The 25491-nt window shown below is 30.5% G+C and overlaps 3 protein-coding genes across 5 annotated transcripts; 2 read left to right on the top strand and 1 right to left on the bottom strand.

The window, feature by feature from the left end:
- Positions 1-18: 18 nt before the first annotated feature.
- On the top strand, positions 19-7030 carry LOC130944081 (PX domain-containing protein EREL1-like). Of its 2 annotated transcripts, XM_057872224.1 has the most exons (10): positions 19-613; positions 1470-1580; positions 2541-2639; positions 3488-3574; positions 4398-4506; positions 4601-5409; positions 5483-5647; positions 5733-5975; positions 6260-6478; positions 6616-7030. In XM_057872224.1, exons 1-10 carry the CDS (start codon positions 521-523, stop codon positions 6841-6843), a joined length of 2163 nt encoding a protein of 720 aa, XP_057728207.1. In that variant the 5' UTR covers positions 19-520; the 3' UTR covers positions 6844-7030. The 2 variants fall into 2 exon arrangements, with proteins under 2 accessions (XP_057728207.1, XP_057728208.1); XM_057872225.1 differs by lacking the exon at positions 19-613 and having other exon boundaries at positions 2549-2639.
- A 436-nt stretch (positions 7031-7466) lies between these two features.
- On the bottom strand, positions 7467-11806 carry LOC130944082 (adenine phosphoribosyltransferase 5-like). Of its 2 annotated transcripts, XM_057872226.1 has the most exons (8): positions 11491-11806; positions 11091-11201; positions 10191-10283; positions 9145-9294; positions 8944-9002; positions 8580-8650; positions 7897-7994; positions 7467-7701 (listed from the first exon to the last, which is right to left on the bottom strand). In XM_057872226.1, exons 1-7 carry the CDS (start codon positions 11579-11581, stop codon positions 7931-7933), a joined length of 639 nt encoding a protein of 212 aa, XP_057728209.1. In that variant the 5' UTR covers positions 11582-11806; the 3' UTR covers positions 7467-7701; positions 7897-7930. The 2 variants fall into 2 exon arrangements, with proteins under 2 accessions (XP_057728209.1, XP_057728210.1); XM_057872227.1 differs by lacking the exon at positions 7897-7994 and having other exon boundaries at positions 7473-7701; positions 11491-11799.
- Positions 11807-12621: 815 nt separating this feature from the next.
- LOC130946130 (uncharacterized) lies at positions 12622-13407 on the top strand. The gene has a single exon (XM_057874811.1). It carries the CDS (start codon positions 12622-12624, stop codon positions 13405-13407), a length of 786 nt encoding a protein of 261 aa, XP_057730794.1.
- The last annotated feature ends 12084 nt before the right edge of the window (positions 13408-25491 follow it).

Below are 25491 nucleotides of genomic sequence, written 5' to 3'. Positions count from 1 at the left end.
AGAAGGTGTGAGCTTCGTAGCTTCGGTAATCGCCATCGTCCCTGAGAAAGATTGAGTGCAATTACTGAAGAAGACAGTTAGGTGTGTGGCTCTCTCCATTGTTTTTTCCACTTTCATTCATTCTCATCTTCTCATACCTCCAAAACCAAAAACCCACTATTGACATTTCAGAGACACATTTTCCATCTGAGTTGTTCCTTTCTCATTGGACCCGCCACGTGTCCACTCCCAACATATAACACACCGTACCCCTCACTGCGCTCGCGGCGTCTCTTAGCCGCGCTGCCGCTTCTCCTCTTAACGTGCGCCACTATTGTCACCGCTTCCCGATCCGATCATCCAAACCCTAGTTTCAATCCCGATTTCGCGTTGTTGTTCTGATTGCGAGATTCGATTCTGATTCTGATGCCGATTTCAGCTGGGAATAGCCGTTGAATACTGAATTCTGATTGTTATGGTGATATGATCTTGGAATTTTTGAGAGAGAGAGCGAATTTTAGGTGAGGAAACGAAGAGGAAGATGATGCAGAGACGGAGTCCTCCGAAACATAGGCACGATGGGACTTCGCCGCTGCCTCTCGGCATGGATTGGAGTCCCGCTCCTCGAAAATGGGTTGGCTTTTTAGTTTCCCTGCTTAATAATTCTAACCTTTTTATTCACGCAATTGTGCAAGTTTTATCCCTTTTCTTATTTTTTATGTCGGCGAGTTCGATCAACTTCATCAGTTAAAATAGGGAGTTTAAAGATTTCGAGGTTCAGTGGTTTTGGATTGATTGATGCGGAAAGCTTGCGCGTGATCGTTGAAACTGTATCTATTCTCTTAGCATCGATGAGTGTGACTTTGTGAGTGCTTTTAGGGTGTGGAATTGTAGAAATCACTTCATTGATCAATTGGAATGCCATCTGATTTGAGCAAAGAATCTTCATTTTTAATCACATTCAGTGTCTATTGATACCGTTACTGGAGTCAATTAGTACCTCACCACAACACTGGACTCAGTTCAGTTATCTTGGAAGTGTTTTGTTGAAAATAGTGTGTTGACCCTTCCTTTTATAGTCAGCATGTGGGCTTGCAGCGAATGGCAAAACAAAGCTATTGATTTGTGCTTTTTTCATCTCTCTGAGGAAGATACATATTCAATTTATCTAATATTTTGAAAATCTAAAGTAGTCATATAAACAAGATCAGTGGTGGCTCTCTCATTTTCATTTTTCTCCCATTAATTTTTAGTTTCATTTTTGCAAGGAATTCTCTTCAACTTTATTTGTCATTTCAGATACATTTGTTCTGTGTTGTATATTCTGCCATTATTGGCTAATTTATCTCCATTTACCATTTTCCAATTTTTGTTATATGCTTCCTATCTTCTTGGCTTTTATTACATGAAGAAATTGGAATCCTTTGTAAAGTTTCTTCTTTATTATTTTGGTGTTGGCTACTTTCTAATTCAGAAACCCTATTACACAGAATGGGCGAGATACAGTATGGCCACACAATCATCGTACTGGTTGGAGTTACTGTGTCACAATACCTTCCTGGGTTTTCCTTCCGAAATCAAAGAATTCAGATCCTATAGTGGTAAAGTTGATAAATAACTTGTTTTTAATTCATGGTCAGATTTATTTATTATTTGTACGACCTTTCAGCTTTGTATTAGTAAGGACTAAAAGTATATGAGCTTTTTTTGAATTTTGATGCAATTGGAAATCATCATTTACTCCTATCTTATTCCTTATATGGTCGGTCTTAAATATTTCTAGGTGTACTAAGACTATATTATTGAATGGGTGAGAGATGAAATGGGGAACAAATCCTACTTTTTGCACATGTAATAAGAGAAGTATAATATTACATGAGTTAGTTCACACTAATACTAAATGTCAAACTAAACTATATTGTTTGACCAACATGGGAGTTGGGAACTTCTTGTATAATGGTATTAATATTACAGGATACTCTCAATTTCAAATACATAACCAGTGTGAAATTTTTTATTGTTCTTTTTTCTAATTATTGTGCATAATATTACCACCTTAAGCATGCAGTGGGAGTCTTCTTATAATGTTTCCATAATTATTTTAAGAATAATACATTCATGCCAATATGGCAGCATTTGTCTTTATAGTCATATATCAATGGGATCTTAAGAATACCCTTGTGCTTTACTTGTTAATCCCTACCAAATAAACCTGCTACCTGATGGTTCCTTCTGCCGTTATTATAACAAATAGTACTTAATATGTCAAAACTAATGGGATGAGTAGTAGCAAACTAGCAGCACTATGCTTATGCTGTCAATGGCCGATGGGTTGGATTAATTGAGAAATAATAAAGTGGATCTCCTCCTTCATAGGCATTTTATTCAGCTCATTCAAATGTTTAAATTGGAATAACATTATTCTAAACAGAGCAGAACAAATGAATGTGAAGGAGGAATACTTAAAACACTAACTGAGGTGTCTAAGCTTTAATTTATAGCTTGTCCATATTCCGATGTAGTATTTTTGTCTGTTAATTTTTAACATTATTAAGGGACAGTTCTACAGGGTGCAAGTTGGCATTCAGTCACCAGACGGCATTACAACACTGCATGTAGTACTTAGAAGGTTCAATGATTTTCTAAAGTTGTTTGCCGATGTAAGTTTGTGCTTTACAATTGCATCTTAATTGTCTTGTCATGTAATTACTTCAGCTGTAGTATGGCAACCGAATCGATTAATATGTTATGTGTTGTTAGTGGTGTTCTTGTATTTTTTCATAAACTAGTGGCTCTGAAATTTAATAGTGAAGACACATACGAAAGAATGAGACATTTTTTTGGGGGGGGGGGGGGTGTCCACCTGCTGTTCCCATCTAAACAGTTTGTTAAAATGCAAAAGGCATTAGTAATGAACTATGATGCACCGGAGAAGCATTTTTTATTTCTTTTTATTAAAACACAGTTGGACACGAAAGACACCCGTTGGACGAGTGTCGAGTGAGTGGCGTGTCCGAAATGCGTCCAACATGTAGACACTGCAACTCAGCGAAGTGTTCATGCTTCATAAGTAATGAATGAACATCCCTTGATGAATAGACAAGTTGCTGGCCTATTGAGGGATGCCAATTGAAAGAGTAGTTAGCACATGGTATTTAGATTCAACCTTGTATATCTATCCAAACTAAAATGCTATTAGAGAATTGATTTCCGTAATTTCAAAGTTGGAGCCAAACCAAATCTGAAGGAATATTGATGCCTACTTTTTGATTGGCAAAAGAGATATTGATGGGAAATTTTGAAAAAAAAAAATGTGTGTGCTTGCAACGTCACATCAGAACATGAGGGAAGCCATCTTTTTTGTACCGATGGTAGATATGAGGAAGAAACCTAGAGACCTAGAAATTTTGCATGTGTGCGCATGCTGTATGATAGAAAGCTAGATCAAGATTGTGCATCTTTTTTGTTACTGATGTGTACAATATTTTTCCACATGCTGTCTTTTTAGGTTAAAAAGGAGTTTCCCAGGAAAAATATCCCTCCAGCACCACCCAAGGGACTCATGCGATTGAAAAGCCGGGCTTTGTTGGAAGAGGTTGGAAATGCCTTAAACTTACTATAGTAACAGTTCTTTGTCACCATGGATCTGCATAGAGCATCTTGCTTGAATTTTCTTTCAATTTAGTCTATTTGATATAATAAGATGTCTTGAGAATATATGCCTGGATGTGTGGCAACTAAAGATTAGTAGTGTGTCCTTCTTTATATCTGCATGCCTTGTCTCTTAAAATGGAATCTATTAATTTTTTTACCAAAAAGATTGAAATATGCTTAATAATTATTAATTAAAGAGCATTATTCTTATCTGGACTTTTGTTCTGAATAGTGGATGATTCTGAGTTGGTGGACTTTTCTCTTAAAGATAACAGCAGGAAGTGTCCTATTTTTTTGTGTATGACTGCAGCCGCAATAATTTTCCTCATGCGTTTCCATCTAAATTTTGTTTTTACCCGACATTCAACAAATATTTGAATTGGATAAAGTATACTTTGGGGGATTATGGAGCATACAATACATAGGTGAAAGTTACTCCATTCCATTTACTCCTTATTTAGATTGAAGTGTATAAGTTGCAAATCATTTCAGAAGAATTATCTAAAATACTCATTGAATGCATTTCTTTTTTTTTTTTTTTTTGTATATGTAATGTTGAATAATTGAATCTTAAACTTGGGGTTTTCTATTTTCTTTTGAGTTATCTACAATGCTATGAACAATAGGCAGGTAGCTCCATCTAAAATTAGATGGATTCTAATTTAAATTGGGTTGAGCGAGCTACCTTGCAGTTGTAGACAGTTATATGTGAATGAAAGAGTCAAATCAGTACAATATATTTTTACATACTACTTTTCCTACAGAGAAAGTCCTCATTGGAGGAGTGGATCACCAAACTTTTGTCTGACATTGATATATCAAGGTGCGCTGCGGTGGCATCATTTCTTGAACTAGAAGCTGCTGCTAGATCCTGTATGTGATTGTCTTCTACATTTATTGTGCCTCGTTCATGTATTGGTTTTATCTCAAGTGTTTTTTTTTCATTTGTACCTGAATTTCCCCTCAGCTTTCCAAGATGCAAGCCAGCAGAGCTCTGAATCAGATCCTGATTCCAATAACAGAGCTTATTCAGTTCAATCACCTCCCCATTCAAGCCTATCATTTGCTGCTGGAAGTTCATCTATTGCCTCTGATTATGGTAGTGATACAGCATATGAGCCATCTGAACTAGGAACTCCAAGAATTGGACGGGATGACAATTCTGAAGGCGGCACAGATGATCTAACAGTAGATGAAGAGATCACAAATCCAATGGAAAAGCTTATGAAATACGGTATATCAAATATTGATGAGGGTTTGTTCATGGGTCAGACTATTCTAGAGCAATTGGAAGGCCTTCCTAGGCATAAAGTAAATGCCAGACATGTCAATTATGTTACAGAGAAGGAAAAGAATAATGGTAATTCTTATAATGCTTCACATTTAGCTAACAATTCTATGGAGCTTTTCTCTGAGACTGAGCATGCTACTGTTATCAATCACACTCGCAAGCTTTCATCTGAGAGTATTGGGAGTGATGGTAGCTCAATACGAGGTAGTGATATGTCTAATTCTGGAATTCGAAATTCATCTGGTGATGGTTCTCATGACGTTCCTGGAGGTGCTATGGTTTCAAGACCAACAGATATTATGGGCCGTGCACAATCACAGTCTTCTGGTGATGGTCAAATAGTCCTTCCACTAGATCAACGCAATAAATTGAACAGGATTCTTTTAACTATGCAGCGAAGGCTAGTCAGTGCAAAAACTGATATGGAGGACCTTATAGTCAGATTAAATCAAGAGATAGCTGCAAAGGATTTCCTCACAACGAAGGTAAATTTTGTTAAAATCTGTGTATTGATTCAACTCTTGCGTTCACATGCAATTACTGATTGGATCTGTTCAGGTCAAGGATTTGGAAGTAGAACTTGAAACCACCAAACAGAAAAGTAAGGAGAACTTGCAGCAGGCTATTCTGATTGAGAGGGAAAGGTTTACGCAAATGCAGTGGGATATGGAGGAACTCCGGCGGAAGTCACTCGAAATGGAGATGAAACTGAAGTCCGAATCGGTATGATATTTGGGTTTGCTCTACATTTATCAAACGTTTTCTTTCTAGGAAACTGATCTTGATAATGACTAATGGTGAGATACAGGGTGGAAATTCAAGTGAGAATTTATCAAAGGATGCAGTTGTTCAGCAGAAAGATGTACTGTTGCAGAATTTAAATGCTGCTAAAGAGCAGCTGGAAATTTTGTCAAAACAGTATGGGGAGCTAGAAGTAAAATCAAAAGCAGATGTTAAGATTCTGGTTAAAGAGGTCAAATCTCTACGGAATACCCAAAAGGAGTTGAAGAAGGAGCTTAGTGAGTCAGTAAAGGAAAAGTGTGAAACTGAGGTAGGTTATCAACCTGTAAATGGTTACATCTATCTGGATGTTCTTCCGTGCTTCAAATCTTTTCATTTGTGTTTGCTTACAACTAAACTAATAGAAATCTTATTTTCAAAAACATATCTATATTTTTTACTACACAACAAAATTCTTTGTCTGCTCTAGAATTTCCTTTCCTTGTATTTTGAATTTATTATCATGCACTTATTAAATTTCCTTCCTTTCCAAGCTTTTACATAAATATCTACTTGACATATAATGCTTTGCTTGTGTTGCATTTGTGTATTTAGAAACTTATTCAACAAGAAAGAGAGAGGAGGGAGCAGACAGAAACTGCTTGGCGAGAGCTGCTGCAAAAATCCCGGCTTCTTTTCAACCAGCTTCAAGAGTGCGATGTCAATCTTCCTAGCGAAGATGAAGATAGGGCAACAATCAAGAGTTCATCATCAAGTGAGACTTTTAATCAGTTAGCAGCATCTGATGGCCAAATTGACTTCCTAATACGAGAGGTACAAGATATATTTTTATCTGTGATTTACTGTTTCTACCAATTAAGTAGTTTTACCGTTCATTGTAACCATTTTTATATTCAATCTCTTGTATCCTGCTACTCAACATGGTTACATAATCTCCATTCAAATTTCAGGTAGAAAACTTAGGAAAGGACTACGGAAGTGGTGCTTCTAGTGTAGATAAAACCAATAAAATTAAAGATGGTATACTCTGTGATGATGAAGTGAGAAAGATCATTGCAGATTTGTTCATGGACAATGTTAGATTGAGAAAACAGACAAACCGCATTACAAGGCAAGCTTTCAAATTGGACATGAAAGAAAATGATGCTTCTCCTACGGAAAATGTAACAAGTATTTAGGAATATTTATGGAGTGGCAGTATATATTTTTCTTCCTTTTTCCACTTATCCCTGTGGATGATCACTTGCTATTCCTATTAGGTGACTTGATCCAATACTGAATGAAGTAGCCCCCTCATGTATTTTCCACTTGTACCAGTTCTTACCTTGCACAGATATACGAGCTTTTTTTCTTTGCACCACTTTATTTATTTACTAGAAAGAAACTTTAAATAATAAAAATCTGGAACTCATCAAAGGTAAAAACTGTCTGCTCTTGGCTGAGAGGAATGCTCTCCATGTCTTACAAAGCAATATTTTTTGACCCATAAGAGATTCTAGTTCTATACCCATTATAAATAGGTTTTTATATAACTTATTTGCTCTTTTTCACAATATTAAAATAGTAACTCTTTGCCATAATTTATTTCTATACTCATTTAAATGTGATTGTATTTAATTTGTTTGCTTTTTTCACAATATTAAACTAGTGAGTTGTTACTAAAATTCACTCCTACATTCGGTAAATTTTGTTTTTTTTTTATCGTTTTTTCAATTATATACAAATGAAATATTTACTATGATCTCTCTTGAACCGTTTAAGATTTTTAATTCTTTACTTTTTTGTATTTATTTTTGGCGTTTGATCGATAAACTAGGGGAGGAAGATGAGGCTTTCAATTGACAACTTGATGCCAGAAAATTACATTGCTTCATTAATGCTTGATCCAAACTGTTAGCCATACATAATTGCCTAACATGTACAGAGAGAGAGAGAGAGAGATTTTCAGGATGATCATTTGAGGGGGAAGAGCATAATGATCAGTGATCACATTATGGCCTCTGATTACTCAGCCAAAGGAAGAATCAACTTCACATCTGCATGAAATGAAAGTAAACTTATCAGTTATCAAGAAGATAAATAATAAAATGTAGTGATATTGAATTTTTTTTTTTTTTTACTTTTTATCGTGGATATTGAATTTTGGATAGTAATAGTAACATAAAGTTGGAAAACGAATTTATGTTATCCAAGTCATTACTTGATCCGATATTGACATGTCACATACTCACATTAGCCATTGTTTTCTTGACTACTTTTACCTTCTTATCCACCCCAACCTTGATGTGACACGCAATCGAATGACTTGGTATTTACGCATGTACTACCTCTGTTTCAAAAATCAATGTCGCGTTCAACTAATTTAAGAAAAATCATTATGTTTGGACACAAATTGTGTCTGTCCAAATAATTGAAACAGAGGAAGTAAATAGTAAATAGTAAAAACTGTCTCATGAATCAAGAGTTGACACATAGGAAAAGATCTAAAGTTTCAAAACTGTTGAAGATCATGGTTTATCTTTTTTTTTTAATTAAATTTGTCGATATTTGATTGGAATGAGGGAAAGATTCTCATCCAAGAATACTAATAAGAAACAACACAGTTATTTTTCATAGTTGTTTTTGTTTTAATGAGTAAAGCAACTATATTGTGGCCCCAACAATGGCCCTTGGTAGAAATCAGTAGTAAACAGAAACAAACCAAGTAATGTGTCTTTTTCTTGATTTCTATGTTGCCAAGTAAAAAGGGCACTAGTAATTCTGGAAGCAATTGCCATAAAAAGGTGCCAATAAGACTCCAAAGGCTTTAGAAAAAAATAAAAGGTGTTTGAAATCTTTCAGACACAAAGCATGGAGCAGAATGAATGGAATCATTCCAAAGCCAACCATTCTTGGTGGAAAAAGTTGCGAGTACCTGGAACATTTATCTACTTCACGTGGCTCAACGAGGACGTAGAGTGGTTTTCCAATAAGCCTACAGTGTCCCTGAAACACAAAGCCATAATTTACTTTTCAGCTCAATGATTTCAAGAAATATCAAATTAAAATGAAAAAGAGTTACAAATATTATATGTTAATGGGGTGTTTAATGTTATATTTTACAAACCATGGGAATACCAAGTGTATTTTCACCTAAATATCTTGATCTTTAGATGCCTAGAATCTAGTTGGTTCCAAGAATAATTGTAACATTTATGAATTTCATTTTTGTTTGATAAATTGAGTCTTTTGGATTACCAGTAACAAGATAGAACTTAGAAAAGCTTAGCAATTATTACCTTAACATCCGGCACACCGATCACACAAGCACATTCCACTACTTCAGCACCAGAACGTTCTACAAAATAAAAAGTTTCCATGAACCATGTCCTTGAGACAACATAAATCGGAGTAATTATATATATGTTGTCGAAGTGGCCGGAAAAAGAAGCCAAAGCAGGGAAACCCTGAAAGCAAAAGAAAAAGCCTGCAAAAATCACCTAGAAGTCTTATTGCTGCCGAGAGAGTTCCACCTGTGGCCACCAAGTCATCGATAACTATGGCTCGTTCACCCGGCTGGACAGCACCAACATGTAACTCCAAACAATCAGTTCCGTATTCTAGAGAATACTTTTCTGATATTACTTCGCCTAAATGTGAAGAATGTTAAAGTCTAGTCATAATGTGAAGGCAAAATACATACATAACTCGAAAGGCTGAAGAGTAAGGTTATCAAATTCGCAAGTTCGCCTAAATTCGTGGCAGTTAGGTGAACTTTAACTACAAAACTCAACTCGTAAGCTCATAAAAAAGTTTACTTTAAACTAGTAAGCTAGATTTGGGGACTTGAACTAATTTAACTCGTAAGAGAACAAGCTAACTAGAGACTTCAATAAAGTTTGAAGAGTAAATTGATCTTAAGTGATGTAACACACACTAGTAAAAGTAAACAAGTAATCGCGACGGTTTAGTATTTGACCTGTCGGGTTGAAGGATACCGTGGAAAAAAAAAAAAAAAGTAAACAAGTAATAAACAACACAATTAGAGACAGATTTTCACTGAGGAGAACCCAATTCAATTCCACAAAGAAAGTGACATATAGATTGTGCCGTCACGTTGTTTTGGTCATAGTTAGGTACAATGTCACGTTCGAACAAACAGAGACTTGGTAGCAAAAAAATTTCAAAGCCATAACTAAAACATGGCAGAAAATTTTGCAATTTTGCGGCTCTTTAAGGGAATTCAATGAATGCTCCACAAGCAATAACCACCACTCAATTTCAATTATATTAGTTAAAACTTGCATTAAAAAAATCGGAAATATTTGATAACAAAAAAAATTATCCAAAAACAGTCATAACTTACCTTATTTAACATTTATTAATTATTGCGACAATTAATCAAATACTAAATAAGACAAGTTCTGGCTTTTTTTTTTGTCTCCCTAGCATTACTGAAAAAAAATCAAGAATGAGCCTAGAACACGCATTAAATGTGCTCAACAAACATCCAAAATCTTTCTCAACATAGAAACAGAGTTAATACCTGGCAGCTTCCTTGGTTTGCGTAAAGGAACAAATTTTGCACCAATCCCCAATGCAATTGAGGGACCAAACAAGAATCCCCTAGCTTCCACTCCTACACAAGCAATATCATTTAAAGTAAAAAAAATATATATTAAGCAAAATGGGAATATAATATTGGTGATTTATGACATACAAACAAACCACCACCCATCTAAGTGGTTAAGTATGAATTCATTTTAGAGCAGAAGAAGGATCCAATTCAGCTGACTCATCAATGCTTAGAATGACAATAACAACAAAAGATTCTGAGTCTGAACTTGTTTTCTGTAAGAGATTATTACAAACAAGAACTATACGTGGCTCCAATGTCACCATATTTATTATATTTATAAATCATAAATAAAAAATGAAAATCACACACCAGGGTGAAATTTTGTAAGATATATTGTTCTACTACAAAAATGATTTGTGCATACCAAAAATCAGCCACCATTGTAAAATTGTTGAAATACAAAATTCACATTAAAAATAAGTTAAACAAATTCATGGTGACATTCTCATTCTCACTACAATAAAAAACTCTAAGAAATTCTCTCACCAAAAATAGTTTCAGCTCCACCCTACTGCACCCACGTGACACTGCCAACTTGTTTCGCAAAAAATAAAAAAAGAAAAAGAAAAAAAGAAGAAGCATGTACCCCTGTTTTCATTCCTTACCCAAAATTAAAATAAATAAATAGATATTAAGCTCTACCATGACAATGGAAACAAAACCAAAAGTAACAACGACGATCAAATGGTGATGAAGACGAGGGATGTGGAAAAAACATGTTTTTATTCATTTTTTTCTTTTTTTCTTTTTTTTTTTTTGTTTTAAGAAAAAAAAGGTAGTAGTTGAGTGAGAAGAAGCAGAGGTTACCGGCAACAACGGAAATGTGCATGTCTCTGTAACGATCGACAAAAATGTCGACCGTGTCCTTAAACGCCTTGTGATCCAACAACAATGTCGTTATGTCCTGAAACATTATTCCTGCAAATTGCAAAATAATATTAATCATAATAAATAATAATAATAATCTCATTCGCTTTATTCTTCTTATTATTCTTCTTACTATTATTTAAAAATGAAACAGCGCAATATATAAGAAGCATAGAATATTATGAAACCAGACAGCCACAGCTGCAGATCTGTTCCATGAAGAAGGTTCAAAAATTAAAGAAACCGCAACAGAAAAAAAAAATATTTTTTCTTTTTTATTTATTCTAAAAAATGAAAATAAAGACGTTATAAGAAAAAAAAAAAGAAAAGAAAAGGAAACCTTGCTTGGGGAAGTGAGGAACGACTCTGATGGCTTGAGAAATGGCTTGAAGCCTTGGGTCACCCTTGAGGCCATTCTCTTCAGCGAACATTTTCTTTTGTGTGTGGCAGCTTGGATGAGTAGTGTGTTGACTGTTGACTCTTGTTGTGTTGTTTCGGTAAAAACCAAGGTGCTTTTTTTATAGTGTTTCCCTCCGAAAGTGTTGCAGAGAAAGAGAAAGAAAGAGAAGGGGTTTGGTTGGTTTGAGTTTAAAGTGTGGATACTTTGTTTCAGGCTTATTTATTATGCTTTCTCATCTCTCACTCCAACTCACTCACCACTCACCATAAGACTACACAATTTCCTTCTTTTTTTTGTTTGGGACAATAGATTGAACAACTTTTAATTTTAAGTATTCTAATAAATTAGACAACTCCCAATTTTAAGTATATAATATATTCACATACTTTTCACATATTTTATCATTTTTTTTTCAATTACAATTTTTAGAATTTAAACACTAAACCTTTAAGATGGAGAAGAAGAAATATGTCATGTGAGCTATTTATTGGTCCTTCTCCTTTTTAAGAACTTAAATTGGACGCATATACCAAAAAAAATTGGGATTTTAGGGAGAATGATATTTGAAAAAATAAAATTTTTACCTAATCTATTATTGTTAATTTAACAAAAATATTATATGTATGATAAACATTAAATATTTTATATTGATGATTCATTTTTCATACACACTTAGCATAATTGTTAATTCAATTAGGATTTTTTTAATATATTCTTTAATTAAATTAGTTTTTTAAAGATTTTAAATTAATTACGCATCTAAATTGTTTGAGCCCCAATATTACGCAAATACATTGTTTCCAAATTTAATACGCAAATGCATTGTTTCACTATTTTATGTAAACCGCTACTGGCAGTAGCGGTTTATAGGTGTGCATAAACCGCTACTACCTGCCGCGGTTTACGTGTGTGTGTGAGTGTAAATCGCTGCTGGCAGCAGCGGTTTACGTGCGTGTGTGTGTGAGTGTAAACCGCTACAGCCAGTAGCGGTTTACATGTGATGGGCTGAATGGGGCTGCCTATATAAACCATAGAGGGGCCAAATGTGGAGAGGTAGAGTGTTATTCACAAATGGAGGGGGATGATAGTTTTGTGGCTCTGGTTCACTGCTATGGAAAAATTCAAAAGAGCAAAAGGCATGGTGTAAAATTCACAGACAGAGAACCGCTTAGTGTTTTTATCCGATCGTCGAATACGTTGGCAGAGATTAAGCAAAGCATATTACGGAAGCTCGGTACGTGTGGGACGAAGTGGGTAAAAAAATTATTTTACAAGATTCCTATTGATGTTGTCTCAACTGGTGTGAGATATGAGACATTCGTGATCGGGTCGGATGAAGACTTGCAGGTCTTGTTTCACTGCAGGCGTAGTTTTCCGGAGGTGAGGGTAACTGAGCTGTTTGCGAAGTTGGAAGATGGTGTGGATAGCTCTGGGGCATCGGCACCTAATCCTCAGTCGACCCCAGCTGGTGGTGCATCAACATCGATGCCTGTGGTAGCAGTAGCAGTTCCGAATGCGGAGCCCGAACGTGCTGGGGCTGTTCATGCATATGTTGGTCCTATTGTTCCTGATTTTGAATGCCATGCTGGACCGGATCGAGTTAAGAATGCACTGTTTGATGATGATTCGGATGAGGAGCCTGTCGATATTGGTGGGGACAGTGATGATGATATTCCTAGAGGTGGACGTTCAGCCCATGGAGGTTCCGGTTCTGCAACACAGGAGTACCCTCCCCACCTCTCTTCTTTGAACTTGGAAGTCATCGGCCAACAGCAGAATGCTGATGCAACATTCGATGGGCAGGGGATGCATGATGGGACATCTATGACTGAATTTCAGATTGGCCAATCCTTCTAGAGTAAAGAGGAAGCCGTGTTGAGTGTAAAAGATTACAGTATTCGGCGTGGAGTTGAGTACAAGGTTATGGAGTCCGACAATCTGAAATACCAAGGGAGATGCAAGGAGTTTGGAAACGGGTGCACGTGGTTGATTCGGATAGTCATGCGGAAAAGGAAGAGCACATGGGAAGTTAGGAGGTACAACGGTCCGCACACGTGTATGGCCACATCGATATCAAGCGACCACAAGCAACTTGATTATCATGTCATCTGTGCGAGAATCTATCCTTAAACAAATTCCCATATCTAACCGTATACGAATACCTTAAACCATCAACAAATTCTCCTATATAGTATTAAAAAAAATTCCCTAGTCACGATAGGGAAAATAACAACACACATACTTTACTAAATAACATTCCCAGAAGTTTTAAAATATTGTAAAGCTTTAAAATTTAAAACTTCATATCATACAAATATCCTAAACAAACTATAATAATCCGCTTACGTCAACTATCCATTTCCCTAAACGAAACCAACACCATGTAGCATAACATTCATTGAAGGGATTTGAAATTCAGGTAACTAGGCATATTTATAACTTACCAAGAAAAACTCAAAATACTAAACCAAAATCAGTGAACTAACATCCTAGCATGCGAAGCCTAATTTCAAACTAGAGGGAATAATCTATAAATTCTAATTCGTCTACCTAACCTACCATTTTTCTGACTAACATATGCAAAGCCTGGAAAAAAATAAATGTTAACTAACCTCGTCACCAATAGAACCGGCAATATGCGCAACACCGTTCAGTCGGTACAGGGTCCTGTCTGCCATGATAACTCGTCAGAAGTCGCCGCTTAGAAACCTCGGGCCCGCTCACAACTTGCTCTGACCTCTCTCTAGAATTTTCTCTCTCTAAAAAACTCCACAAACCATCTAAATGCATAATCCGCGGCTACAACCATGGTTTATATAGGCAAAGCATCACACGTAAATCGCTACTGCCAGTAGCGGTTTACACTCACACACACGTAAACCGCGGCAGGTAGTAGCGGTTTATGCACACCTATAAACCGCTACTGCCAGTAGCGGTTTACATAAAATAGTGAAACAATGCATTTGCATATTGAATTTGGAAACAATGTATTTGCGTAATATTGAGGCTCAAACAATTTAGATGCGTAAATTGCCCTAGTTTCCTCATACTCAATTAAGAGGTTGCGGGTTCAAGTCTTCTATTTTTATAAAAAAAAATTATTAATCGCATTAGTTCTTTTATACTTTTCCTTTTATAAATTTTCGCGATCTCTTAAGTAAGTATGAGGAGACTATGCTATTTGAGTTATATCTTATTAGCAAAAAAATATATATATATAATATAGAAAGAGTTGTAAGTGTACCGAAAATATCGGTGTTTCAATTATTTTAACCATTGATCTAAATTATAAAAAATATATATAATATATATTAATTAAAATTAACAGTTTAAAATAACTGAAATATCGGTGTTCCTGATACATTTAAAATTTTTCCTATAGTATAATTAATTGGGTCTTACTCTAGTATACCACTAAAAGAATTTTGTTATGATATTTATATTTTTATAAGGGTATCATTCCATCGTTGATTTATTTGACTTTTTTCACTTATGTACACTAACTAAAACAATTATTATTTTGATTAAAAATATAAATTATAAACATATAAAGATAAAAATATTTTTTATATCAACTATGATTGGTATATACAATAAAAAATTAATCATCAAATCAATTATTCATATAAAATATATATTCAAATATAAAATACATATTAAAAATAAGATATATATTTATATATATATAATAATATATTTAGTAATTAATTTTTATGTATACATACTATTTTTATTTTCTTTTAACTCTTAATTTTTTTCAACTTCTATCAATATCCTCTCTTCAATTAATATCTCTAACAATAGCAAGAGTATTCTGGAGAATTTCTTATGTATTTTGGGAGTAAAAATGAATGTTTTTGTTTTATATCATTCATTTTTTCTATCTCAATCATGTGAGCTAATTTGAAGTTAAGTTTCTCTTATTACTTTTTAAAAATTTAAAATAAAAAAATAATAAATTTATAATACTAATATAAAAGATAATTAATAAATCAGAACAAAAATTTGACTTGTTCACCCGAACTTATAAAAATTTTTCGTGTGTAATCTATCACCTTCACTCCAACAACTAACATTTATCTCCCCAAGGTAGCGTTTGGTGGAGAGACAGAGACGGAAAGACTGATACTGAGAGACAGAGACTAAGAGACAGGGATTGAAATAAATCTCAGTATTCTGTTTGGTATAAAATGAGAGACAGAAATTGAAACAAGAATGAAACTCTAATTTAATTTGCACAAAAGGTAAAATTGGAATTAATTAATTGAAATGAAAGTATTTTAGGTATAAAATGTTATTAAAGTTTCAGTTTCCATCTCTAAAAATTTCAGTCTCCTGTGTCCTTACTTTTTAGAGGTACTGAAATACTAAAATTTTAGAGACAGAGACAGAAATTTTAGTACCAGTCTCTGAACTAATAAACACGATACTGAGTCTCAGTCTCTCAATTTCTGTTTCAGTACCTCAAAACAAACGCTACCCAAGAGTTTGAGGCAGAAAGAGCCAAGCCAAGCCAAGGGAAGAGAAGGGTAGGAAAATAGGAGTGGCAGAGCACATTAGGTTTTAGGTTTGAAAATTTTGAAAAAAATATATTGTAATATTGTGATAATAATATAATATTGAAATTTTTAAAAATATATAGGAGCAAAACCTAAGAAAAAAAAATAGTAACTCACAGATTATCTTATCTCAATGTCTCGACTCTAAAATTGTACAAAGAGTTTATCTCAATTTCAATGTCTTCTTTTGACTTTTTTTTTCTTTATCGTTGACACTGACTAACTGTTAATTCAATCACCTTTGGTTAGTCTTGCAAAGAGAAGGGGAAGAAAAAAAGCACTTATTACTTATTAGTTATTAGCAAAGCTTTACGTCACGACAAAAGACTTTTTTTCCTTTTAAGTATTAATTTTACGGTTGTCACAACTCACAAAACTAGGATATTGAAGAGGCTGTTTTTTTTTTAAGACGGAAGAATAATGTGTATAATATTTTGTGATGATAATTTAGTATTTTTTTAAATATAGATGTTATTTTTTAATTCAATTAATAAATTTAAGAGTTGGATTTAAAAAACAGTAAATTAATTAAAAAAATTTGACCATCAGATTTCAGGAAAGTAGAAATTATTATTGTAATAAAGTAAAATAATGCAAATATGATATAATATATAGTTATTAGTTTATATTTTTAAGTGTTATAATATTTATGTAGTTGTTTGATACATGACAGAGTACAATGACTTCGTTTGATTCATGTAGTTAATCCCATTTAGTGGGACAAGGCTTTGTTGTTGTTGTTGTTATAATATTCAATTTAATTTTTTATATTTTGATTTAATTTATTTGATTAATAGATTAAATTTTATGTTAGTGGACTTGAGTATTTTTTTAACCTAATATGAGAGACATAAATACTTCATATGTTATTGTAATCATCAAAAATACGAAATTAGATTAATAAAAAAATCTCTTAAATTTTTGTGATAAAATCATAATATAATCGTATGAACAAATGAGGAAAAAAAGTGAGTTTTTTTTATTATATAAGAAAATTAATTAGAAAGTAGTATAATTTTTTTTTATTCAATTTGCAACTTATCTCAAACAATATGAACAAAAGAGGTCAAGTAAATTGACTAAATTTCTTTTTTATTGAATAAAAATTAATAATAGAGTAATTTTTTTATTCAGTTTTAATCTATTTTTTATTTTATTTATTATATTTTAATATCATCCTCTCAATTTTAATTTTGTTGTTATCCATGATATTTTTTAATATGGTAACTCAATGATCAATCTATCATAGGTCTGAATTCTATTTGAGAAATTATTATTAGCCAACATAGTACTACATGTGCAAGACGATATTTAAACTTTTGATACTTGTCTAAGTGAACTAGTAAATTAACGGAAATGTTTTATAATAAAAAAATTTAATAAAAATATCAAAAATTTATCTTATTTAATATTTATTTAATTATTAAAATAATTAATAAATATTAAATAAGATGCCAATGAGTTATAATTCAAATAGTATAGTGCCATAGTCTCTTCGTACCAACATACTCATCCAAGAAATTGTAAATTCAAGTTTCCTATTTTTAATAAAAAAAAACTAAATAAAATAAATTTTAACTATTTTTTAATCTCTTTAGCGTTACTCTATCACCACTAAACCAATCTTCTCAATTTCAATTTCTAAACTAAAATGGAGTTACTCACTAGGAAAAAACTAAAATGGAGTTAGAGGAGGATGGGAAGGACACACACGCGCTAGAAGAAGAGAGTGGTGCAGCCATTTTTATTGGATTGGTGAGGAGTGAGGACCCATGAGACGTAAGTGTTAGAGAGAAGCACTGTTCACGCGCACGCCAATGTGTAACATGATAACCTTATAATTAATACCTTTACACCATCTATCACATCCCTTAGATTACAATATCCTCTCCTTCCCTTTCCCTTTTCCTCTTTCTCCAAATCGTTACACACATTTTTTCTTACCCACACTATCTTTTTAAGGCAATTTATTTTAGTAAGGATTTTGTTAGCTAAATAATAATTTTTATAAACAATGTCAAATGAATTTTAAAATTGATCCAACAAAATAAAAAAAATATTCTACCTTTTAAATTACTTCTTAAACTTTAATATTAAGATAACTATATACATACTTAGTAAATTGAACATCTAATTATTATTAACTTTGCATGAGTAAATTAAATCAAAAGAAATAACCATCTAATTAAAAATAACAAACATAATCATCTGCGTACCTATTGAATTGAACATCCGACGTATCTATTATTCACATTATTTAGTATTCTCATTATCTACATATACTTTTCATTTTAATAAATCAAATCCATTTCAATATTACGCAGATCCCCAAACTGAAAAAGACTACCTGAATGTCCCAAGTTGCATTTCTATATAAATAAAATTTAATAAATTCGATTTACTCAAATACGTACTAAATCGAACTCATAGAATTCGAATTACATGCAAATAGATTTGACGTATAAATCTAAGCTAATGACTTCGAATTAAACAACCATACTAAATCGAATTAGTATGTATGGCACTAAATCGACTCTAATGGCTTCGTTTTACCTAAAAGGATGCGTATAATATAAATCGAATAGAATGAATTTGATTCATTAGCATATATAAATCGAACCCTTTTAATTCGATTTAGTATGGCTGTTTAATTCAAAATCATTAGCTTCGATTTATACGTCAAATCCATTTACATAAAATTCGAATCCCATGGGTTCGATATAGTACGAATTTAGGTAAATCGAATTTATTAAATTCTATTTATATAGAAATGCAACTTAGGACATTCAGGTCGTCTTTTTCAGTTTGGAGATTTGCGTAATATTAAAATGATGTTGGTTTATTAAAGTAAAATAAATTCGATTTATATAGAAATGCAATTTGGAACATTCAGGTAGCATTTGGTGGAGAGACAGAAACGGAAAGACTGAGACTGAGAGACAGAAATTAAGAGACAGAGATTGAAATAAGTCTCAGTATTTTGTTTGGTGCAAAATAAGACACAAAAATTGAAACAAGAATAAAACTCTAATTTAATTTGCACAAAGGATAAAATTGGAATTAATTAATTAAAATGAGGGTATTTTAGGTATAAAATGTTATTAAAGTTTCAGTTTTCATCTCTAAAAATTGTAGTCCTCTGTGTCCCCTACTTTTTTGAGGTACTGAAATTTTGAAGAAAAAGATAAAAATTTTAGTACCAGTCTCTAAACCAACAAACATGATACTAAAATCTTTAGTCTATGTCTCAGTACCTCAAAACAAACGCTACCTTAGATACCCTTTTTCAGTTTAAGAATTTGCGTAATATTAAAATGCTATTGGTTTATTATTAAAGTAAATTGCCCTAATTTTTAACTTCACAAATCAAACGTTATTCCGTTTGAGTTTTATTTAAAGATTTATTATTGAAAGAATTTAAACCCATAATACTTAAGCAAACACTGAATTGACTACTCGATTAATCTAAATTGATTATAATTCAATATGCATTTATAAAAACTCCAATAATCTTTTTAATAAAAATATTAGAACTTTAGTAATCAATAAAAATTCTTTTTTGTCAATGAATTATAACTCAAATGGCATAGTTTCTCCATATTCATTTAAGAAGTTCCGCGTTCCAATCTCTCTATCTTCTGTAAAAAAAAAAATCTTTTTTTTAATAATAAATCATTATTTTAGTTATTCAAAAGATTTATTTTAGATAACATTATACTAAAAAATAAAATTGATATCATACTCCCAAAAAATATTATATTTAATACATTTTGTCTAATAGATTTAATTTTCCAAAATAATTAATAATATGATTTTATCAAAACAAAAACTTTTTGGAAAAAACAAAAAGTAGTGACTTACTCAATTCTTCTATCCCTTTTTCCCATCTCCCATAGCCTATCATTCTCATTTCCCCCTCTCTTTTTCCCATCCAATAAATCCAAACACAAGCTCACAACCATGTCATAGCTGTCGTTAGCTTTCTTCTTTTTCTTTTTTTAAAGAATATATATATATTAATTTAATACATCAAAAAGTAGAATTTATGAAAAAATTATTATAATAATATATTCAATTCGCTAAGTAAATACATAATCTAGCTTGGATCATTATTTTAACTGCAAGTGGATTATTGCTTTGGGTACTTAATTGTGACATTCTATGTGCTGGTGCTGTAATCTAGATAGATAGAAAGTGGAATGAAAAATGAAGTAAAAAGAAAATTAAATATGGAATCAGAATATTTTGTGAAGAGAGAAGTTGTGGAAGTAAAAGAGTTCTTTGCTTTTAAATTATTTGATAAAACCTACAACTAAAAATTTAGATTTAAACTGTTTGAATAATGTATGTAAAGTATATACACTCGTAATAAATCAAATGAAGCGATGAGTAAGAGAGTTATACAATGATTAAAATTAACAAAAATAGAGAAAATGACACTTTTCTCTGTAAATTGTCAAATGATATTTCTCTTCCTCTGTTTATAAATGTAAATTTTTTATTGCAAAATTAAAATACCATATACTCTAGCTTAATTGGATAAAATATCCTTAAATAATCATTATAATTGTATATATAAATTATTAATAATTTTTTAATTGATTCAAATAATAATAATAACAATATAAAATGTATATTTATTATTAATGTACTAACTTTATTTATTTTTAATATTTTATAACACAATAGAAAATATTTATTTTAAAATTTTTATATATTTTTTATTAATAATGATAAATATTAAAAATAAATAAAATTTATTATATTAATAATAAATATATATAGTTTATCTATTATTATTTAAATTAAGCAAATAATTATTATTAATTTATATATAATTATAATAAATATTGAAGGATATTTTAGTTAAATAGACTAAAAATATATTATTTTAATTTTATAAGAAAAAAGTTATATTTTATAAATAAATGAGAGAAAAGTATTCTATTTAGACGTTTGACATTTTTTTAAAAAAGGAGTGTCATTTTTTAGTAAAATAGTCACTTATAGGTCATTTAGTAAAATTCAATCACATTAAAAGATTTAAAAGACATCAAACATAACCAAAACAAATTATTATGGTATGTTGATTTTCAACCTTGTATTGTATGGCAGAACCTCCCTAATAAATAGGTTACCATCTTAGAGTTTTGATTTTGATCGAGATTGAAAATTTTTTCAAATAAAAAAATAAAAAAGGTGTGTTAGACTAAAGTCCAAACAACTTATCCATTTAAATAAATCAACGGCTAAGATAATGACAAATCAACAGAGACAAAATCCAGCAAGAAAAACCACCACAACGATTCATGGGACCCTTCTTCAGTTTCTATCTTGATCTTCTGCCAACACCATCAAAGAATCTAACATCAACATTGGAGCTCAAAATATTATCCATGAGAGATGGTACTCTGAAAGCAATCGTGACAAGAAATTCCAATCGATGTTTGGAACAAGTGTGTCCTATTAAAAATAATTAATTTTCTTCAGGGTATTGGACTCATCCTACAAGGAATGGTTCTTGCAAGTTGCAACAATGGTTGCTTCATTAGATGATTTGGACTTGAGGATTACTCTAGATAAAGGGGAAAAAAAAAAGGAAGTGTATATATTATTTCAATTGAATATTTATTTTTGTTTTGAAAAAGATTTATAGATATTCTCTTATTGGAAATAAGTGATTGATAAATTATTTTTGTGAAAAAATACGATGTTAAAACGACTCATGAAACAATATAATCTAAATTAATTTAAAAAAATAACAAAAAAATTATTACCTTTTTTTGGATAAATCAATTAAATTAGTCCTTTTAAATATATTATTAAAGTAAAGTATTATTTTTGTTCTAAAATAAGTTTTATTTATATCCCTAATATTTGTAAAACTGATTTAATATTATCCTACTATTAATTACACATCACGAATTTTAGCTGAAGTTTTAAAATTTTTTTCTTAAAGTTAAAATACAAAAGTCTTAGACAGAACTAATGATCTATTTCAGATAATAACTCATTAAAAATTAAAACTAATCAATACAATATTTACATCATTCACTTTTTTAAGGATATATATACTTAAACCTTAACACAAATAATGGGTACAATACTAAAATCGAACACATTTAAATGAGATCTAATTGAGAATAGATATATTCAAGTGAAAATAATTGAAAAATATAATCTGATATGTTAGTATAATTGATAATAGAATAACATTAAGCTACTCTTAACATTAGAGATACAAATATGATTTACCCTAAATATTAGAAATAAAAATAATAATTTATTCTATATTATTTACAGCACAATCATTTATAAATATTAAATTATAATTTATTAATTAAAAAATCATTTAAACGTTATATTATTTTTGAAAAATCTAGTATTAACTAATAAATTATTATATAAATAAATAATATTCAAATTTTTAACATTTATTTAAACGGCCGAAAACTGAATACTTGACTCGTTCAAGTTGTTTGTAAACATTGTATTATTGGTTTGGAATAAGAATGCAAGTGATAGTAATCCATAGATTGATACAAAGTAATTATACTAGTGTTGATGATGGATGTGATTGACTTAGATCTTCTTAGGATCGGTGACCCCACTTTAATTTGAGTGCATGATTTTGCATATCAATTATGATGAATTGCTATTAAATTTTCTATATCTTAGGTGTGGACCGTACTATAAACATATACCTATATGATGAGCTTTTCTCCCTTATGCGGAAAGAGGCACCTTCCTATTCCACCTAACCCCAACCAAATCTTTTAAACTTTCACATTTTTTTACACTTTATGGCTAATCATAACCTGACATATACTACCCCCACTCTTTGTTTAATTTAAAGTATTCATCAAAATACCTTAACAGCCTAACAATAAAGATCCTTTCAAAATCTAAAATATTAACCATTTTCTTTACTAGTACCTTTTTTGGACTTTAGCAGTCGCAAGTTGATTTTAAAAATACCTAGTACAGATAACGATCTAAATGGAGATCTTCGACACTTGCATTTTGCCATATCAAGATGAGATTTTTCATATTTTCTTTTTCATGGTGCAATTATCAAGTTTTGCCACTAATATATGATTAGTTACAGTGGAAGATATATATATTTTCTTCTTTTTGTTAGTTATTTTATAAATGAGTTTTGGAGATAGGAAAAAAAATCATGATTTTATTTATATTAGATTAGTTTTTTTTAACAAAAAAATTCAATACAATAAAGTGAAATAAAAGAAATAAACAAAAAACAAACAAACAACATAAATAACAAAATAATTTATTCCATTGTCATTTTTAGCATCATGATCAACTATAAAAAGAATTCACAACATTTCACTTTTTGTAGCTTTAGAATGAGTTATTGATAATTTTCTCTATATCTGCTTTTCTAATTTGTTCTCAAATATCTTTTTATAGTTTCATTCTTTTTCTTTTAGACATTTTAGATAATTATAAAAAAACTCACCAACTATTTCTTGCACACCTTTTTTTTATTTTAAATTTTTGTTTAACTCTCAAAATATTTTTTAATGTGTTTAAAAAGGATCATTATTTACCAAAATCAGATAATTATGTGCAGTGACAGAACCAAAAATTTTATATAAGGGATCAAAATTAAATATAAAGTAAATTAAAATATATAAAAAGTGAACAAATTATAATTTATAATATATATGTCAAGTCAATAATTATATTATATAAAATAAAGTTACATTGAGCAACATATTTTAAAGTTTTAGTATTTCTAGATTTTTTTGATAATGTTTTATATAACTAAAATACTCGATTATCATAACTGAAGTGAATTTTAAAATATTTTTTTATATATATAACTATATAATTTGATTTGTATTTTATCTTTGTTTAAAATATCTTATTTTTATAATTTTCATATCTACAAATAAAACACATTCAGTAGTTGTTGTGATATGTAGAAAAAAATTTAATTTTTTTATAGAAAATACATAAGAAACATGAAAACATAAAAATTTATCAAGAATAACAAATAATTTTAATTTATTTAGATCATCTTAATTTTTAAATAGATTGATTTATTATTTTTATTTAGTTTATATTTATTATAAGCTTATTATATATTCAAACATAATACATTTTATTTTATATTTTATTTATTTATTTATTATTTTAAACACTATTTATTATTAATATATTGTAATACACATGATACATAATGAGTTATTTAAACATATTTTTTTATGTATAATATATTAATATATACTAATTAACTAACTAACTATATATATATATATATATATATATATATATATATATAATTTTGATTTTAAAAAGTTGGAGAGACCCTGGCCACTGTAAGCTCCCATATAGATCCGCTACTAACCATAAGCATCATATTTGTCAAGTAAATTCACAATAAAAAAATAAATAATAAATATATTATTACAATTTAATTATTATATATTTGTGTATATTTATAAATATTATTTTATATATTTTTAATAAAATAATTCATTACCAAAACATAGTTAAGCTTTTCATGAATACTATAAATCAAAATGACAAATTCAATTTAAAATTGTGTTGGCTTTTGTTTTTAATTTATGTTCATTCTTCATAGGCTTTTTTTATATACTCTTTTATATGTATTTTAATTATAAATATAAATCTAGTTTAATTATATTATTTATAAACTTTGATTATAAATATAAATCAAATAGTATTTAGTCACCAAAAAAAATATTTTTAAAGGTTGCATTGATTATGTTGTCTATAAGTTTTGAAGATTTTATAGGTGTTGAGAAATGGAGAAGTTTGAATAAAATACTCTTTTAAAATTAAAATATGTAATAGAGCAAGTAGGAGATTTTTTCGGTTTAGTCTCTTGCAATATATAGTAGAAGATAAAATAAAAAAGAGTATAGAAAAGACAAAATAATGTATCCTGATTTAATTTCGAAGTGTAATGAAATTTACATTAAATTTTTACCACAATAATAATAAAATTTCACTACATTCAATTCAAGATTACAATTATTACAAATGTCAAAACCAAGAACAAGACAAAACAAATTGAACCAAATTAATTTTATCCAAGACAAATAAAACAACAATTTCAAGTTGGTGTAAGACCAATCAAAAACGCCAAGAACAAATAAAATCAAAATGACAAATTCAATCTAAAATTGGGTTGGCTTTTCTTTCTAGTTTATGTATTTTTATTCATAGACTTTTTTAAATAATCTTTCATATAATCATAAGCCTTTTCTCTCTACTAGAAAGACTCAAACAATTAAATATCTCAAGATGAAGAAGAAAACACTCAATGTGTTGTGTGTTGTTTTTTGGAACTTTTTCTTTAGATAGCTTCCAAATTGATTCTTTTTCTTAT

This window comes from Arachis stenosperma, chromosome 8, assembly GCF_014773155.1.
Source record: "Arachis stenosperma cultivar V10309 chromosome 8, arast.V10309.gnm1.PFL2, whole genome shotgun sequence".
Taxonomy (NCBI): Eukaryota; Viridiplantae; Streptophyta; class Magnoliopsida; order Fabales; family Fabaceae; genus Arachis; species Arachis stenosperma.
Note: the sequence above shows the minus strand (reverse complement) of the source record. Positions and strands in the feature narration are given on the sequence as shown.

Excerpts from the sequence above, each read along its gene's own strand:
- LOC130944081 (XM_057872224.1), top strand. The coding sequence starts at position 521 with ATGATGCAGAGACGGAGTCCTCCGAAACATAGGCACGATGGGACTTCG. Across the intron at positions 1,581-2,540 it reads AGAATTCAGATCCTATAGTG|TTCTACAGGGTGCAAGTTGG; the intron begins GTAAAGTTGATA and ends ATTAAGGGACAG. Across the intron at positions 5,410-5,482 it reads AGGATTTCCTCACAACGAAG|GTCAAGGATTTGGAAGTAGA; the intron begins GTAAATTTTGTT and ends GGATCTGTTCAG.
- LOC130944082 (XM_057872226.1), bottom strand. The coding sequence starts at position 11,581 with ATGTTCGCTGAAGAGAATGGCCTCAAGGGTGACCCAAGGCTTCAAGCC. Across the intron at positions 11,202-11,490 it reads TCCTCACTTCCCCAAGCAAG|GAATAATGTTTCAGGACATA; the intron begins GTTTCCTTTTCT and ends TGCAATTTGCAG. Across the intron at positions 9,295-10,190 it reads CAAACCAAGGAAGCTGCCAG|GCGAAGTAATATCAGAAAAG; the intron begins GTATTAACTCTG and ends CTTCACATTTAG.
- LOC130946130 (XM_057874811.1), top strand. The coding sequence starts at position 12,622 with ATGGAGGGGGATGATAGTTTTGTGGCTCTGGTTCACTGCTATGGAAAA.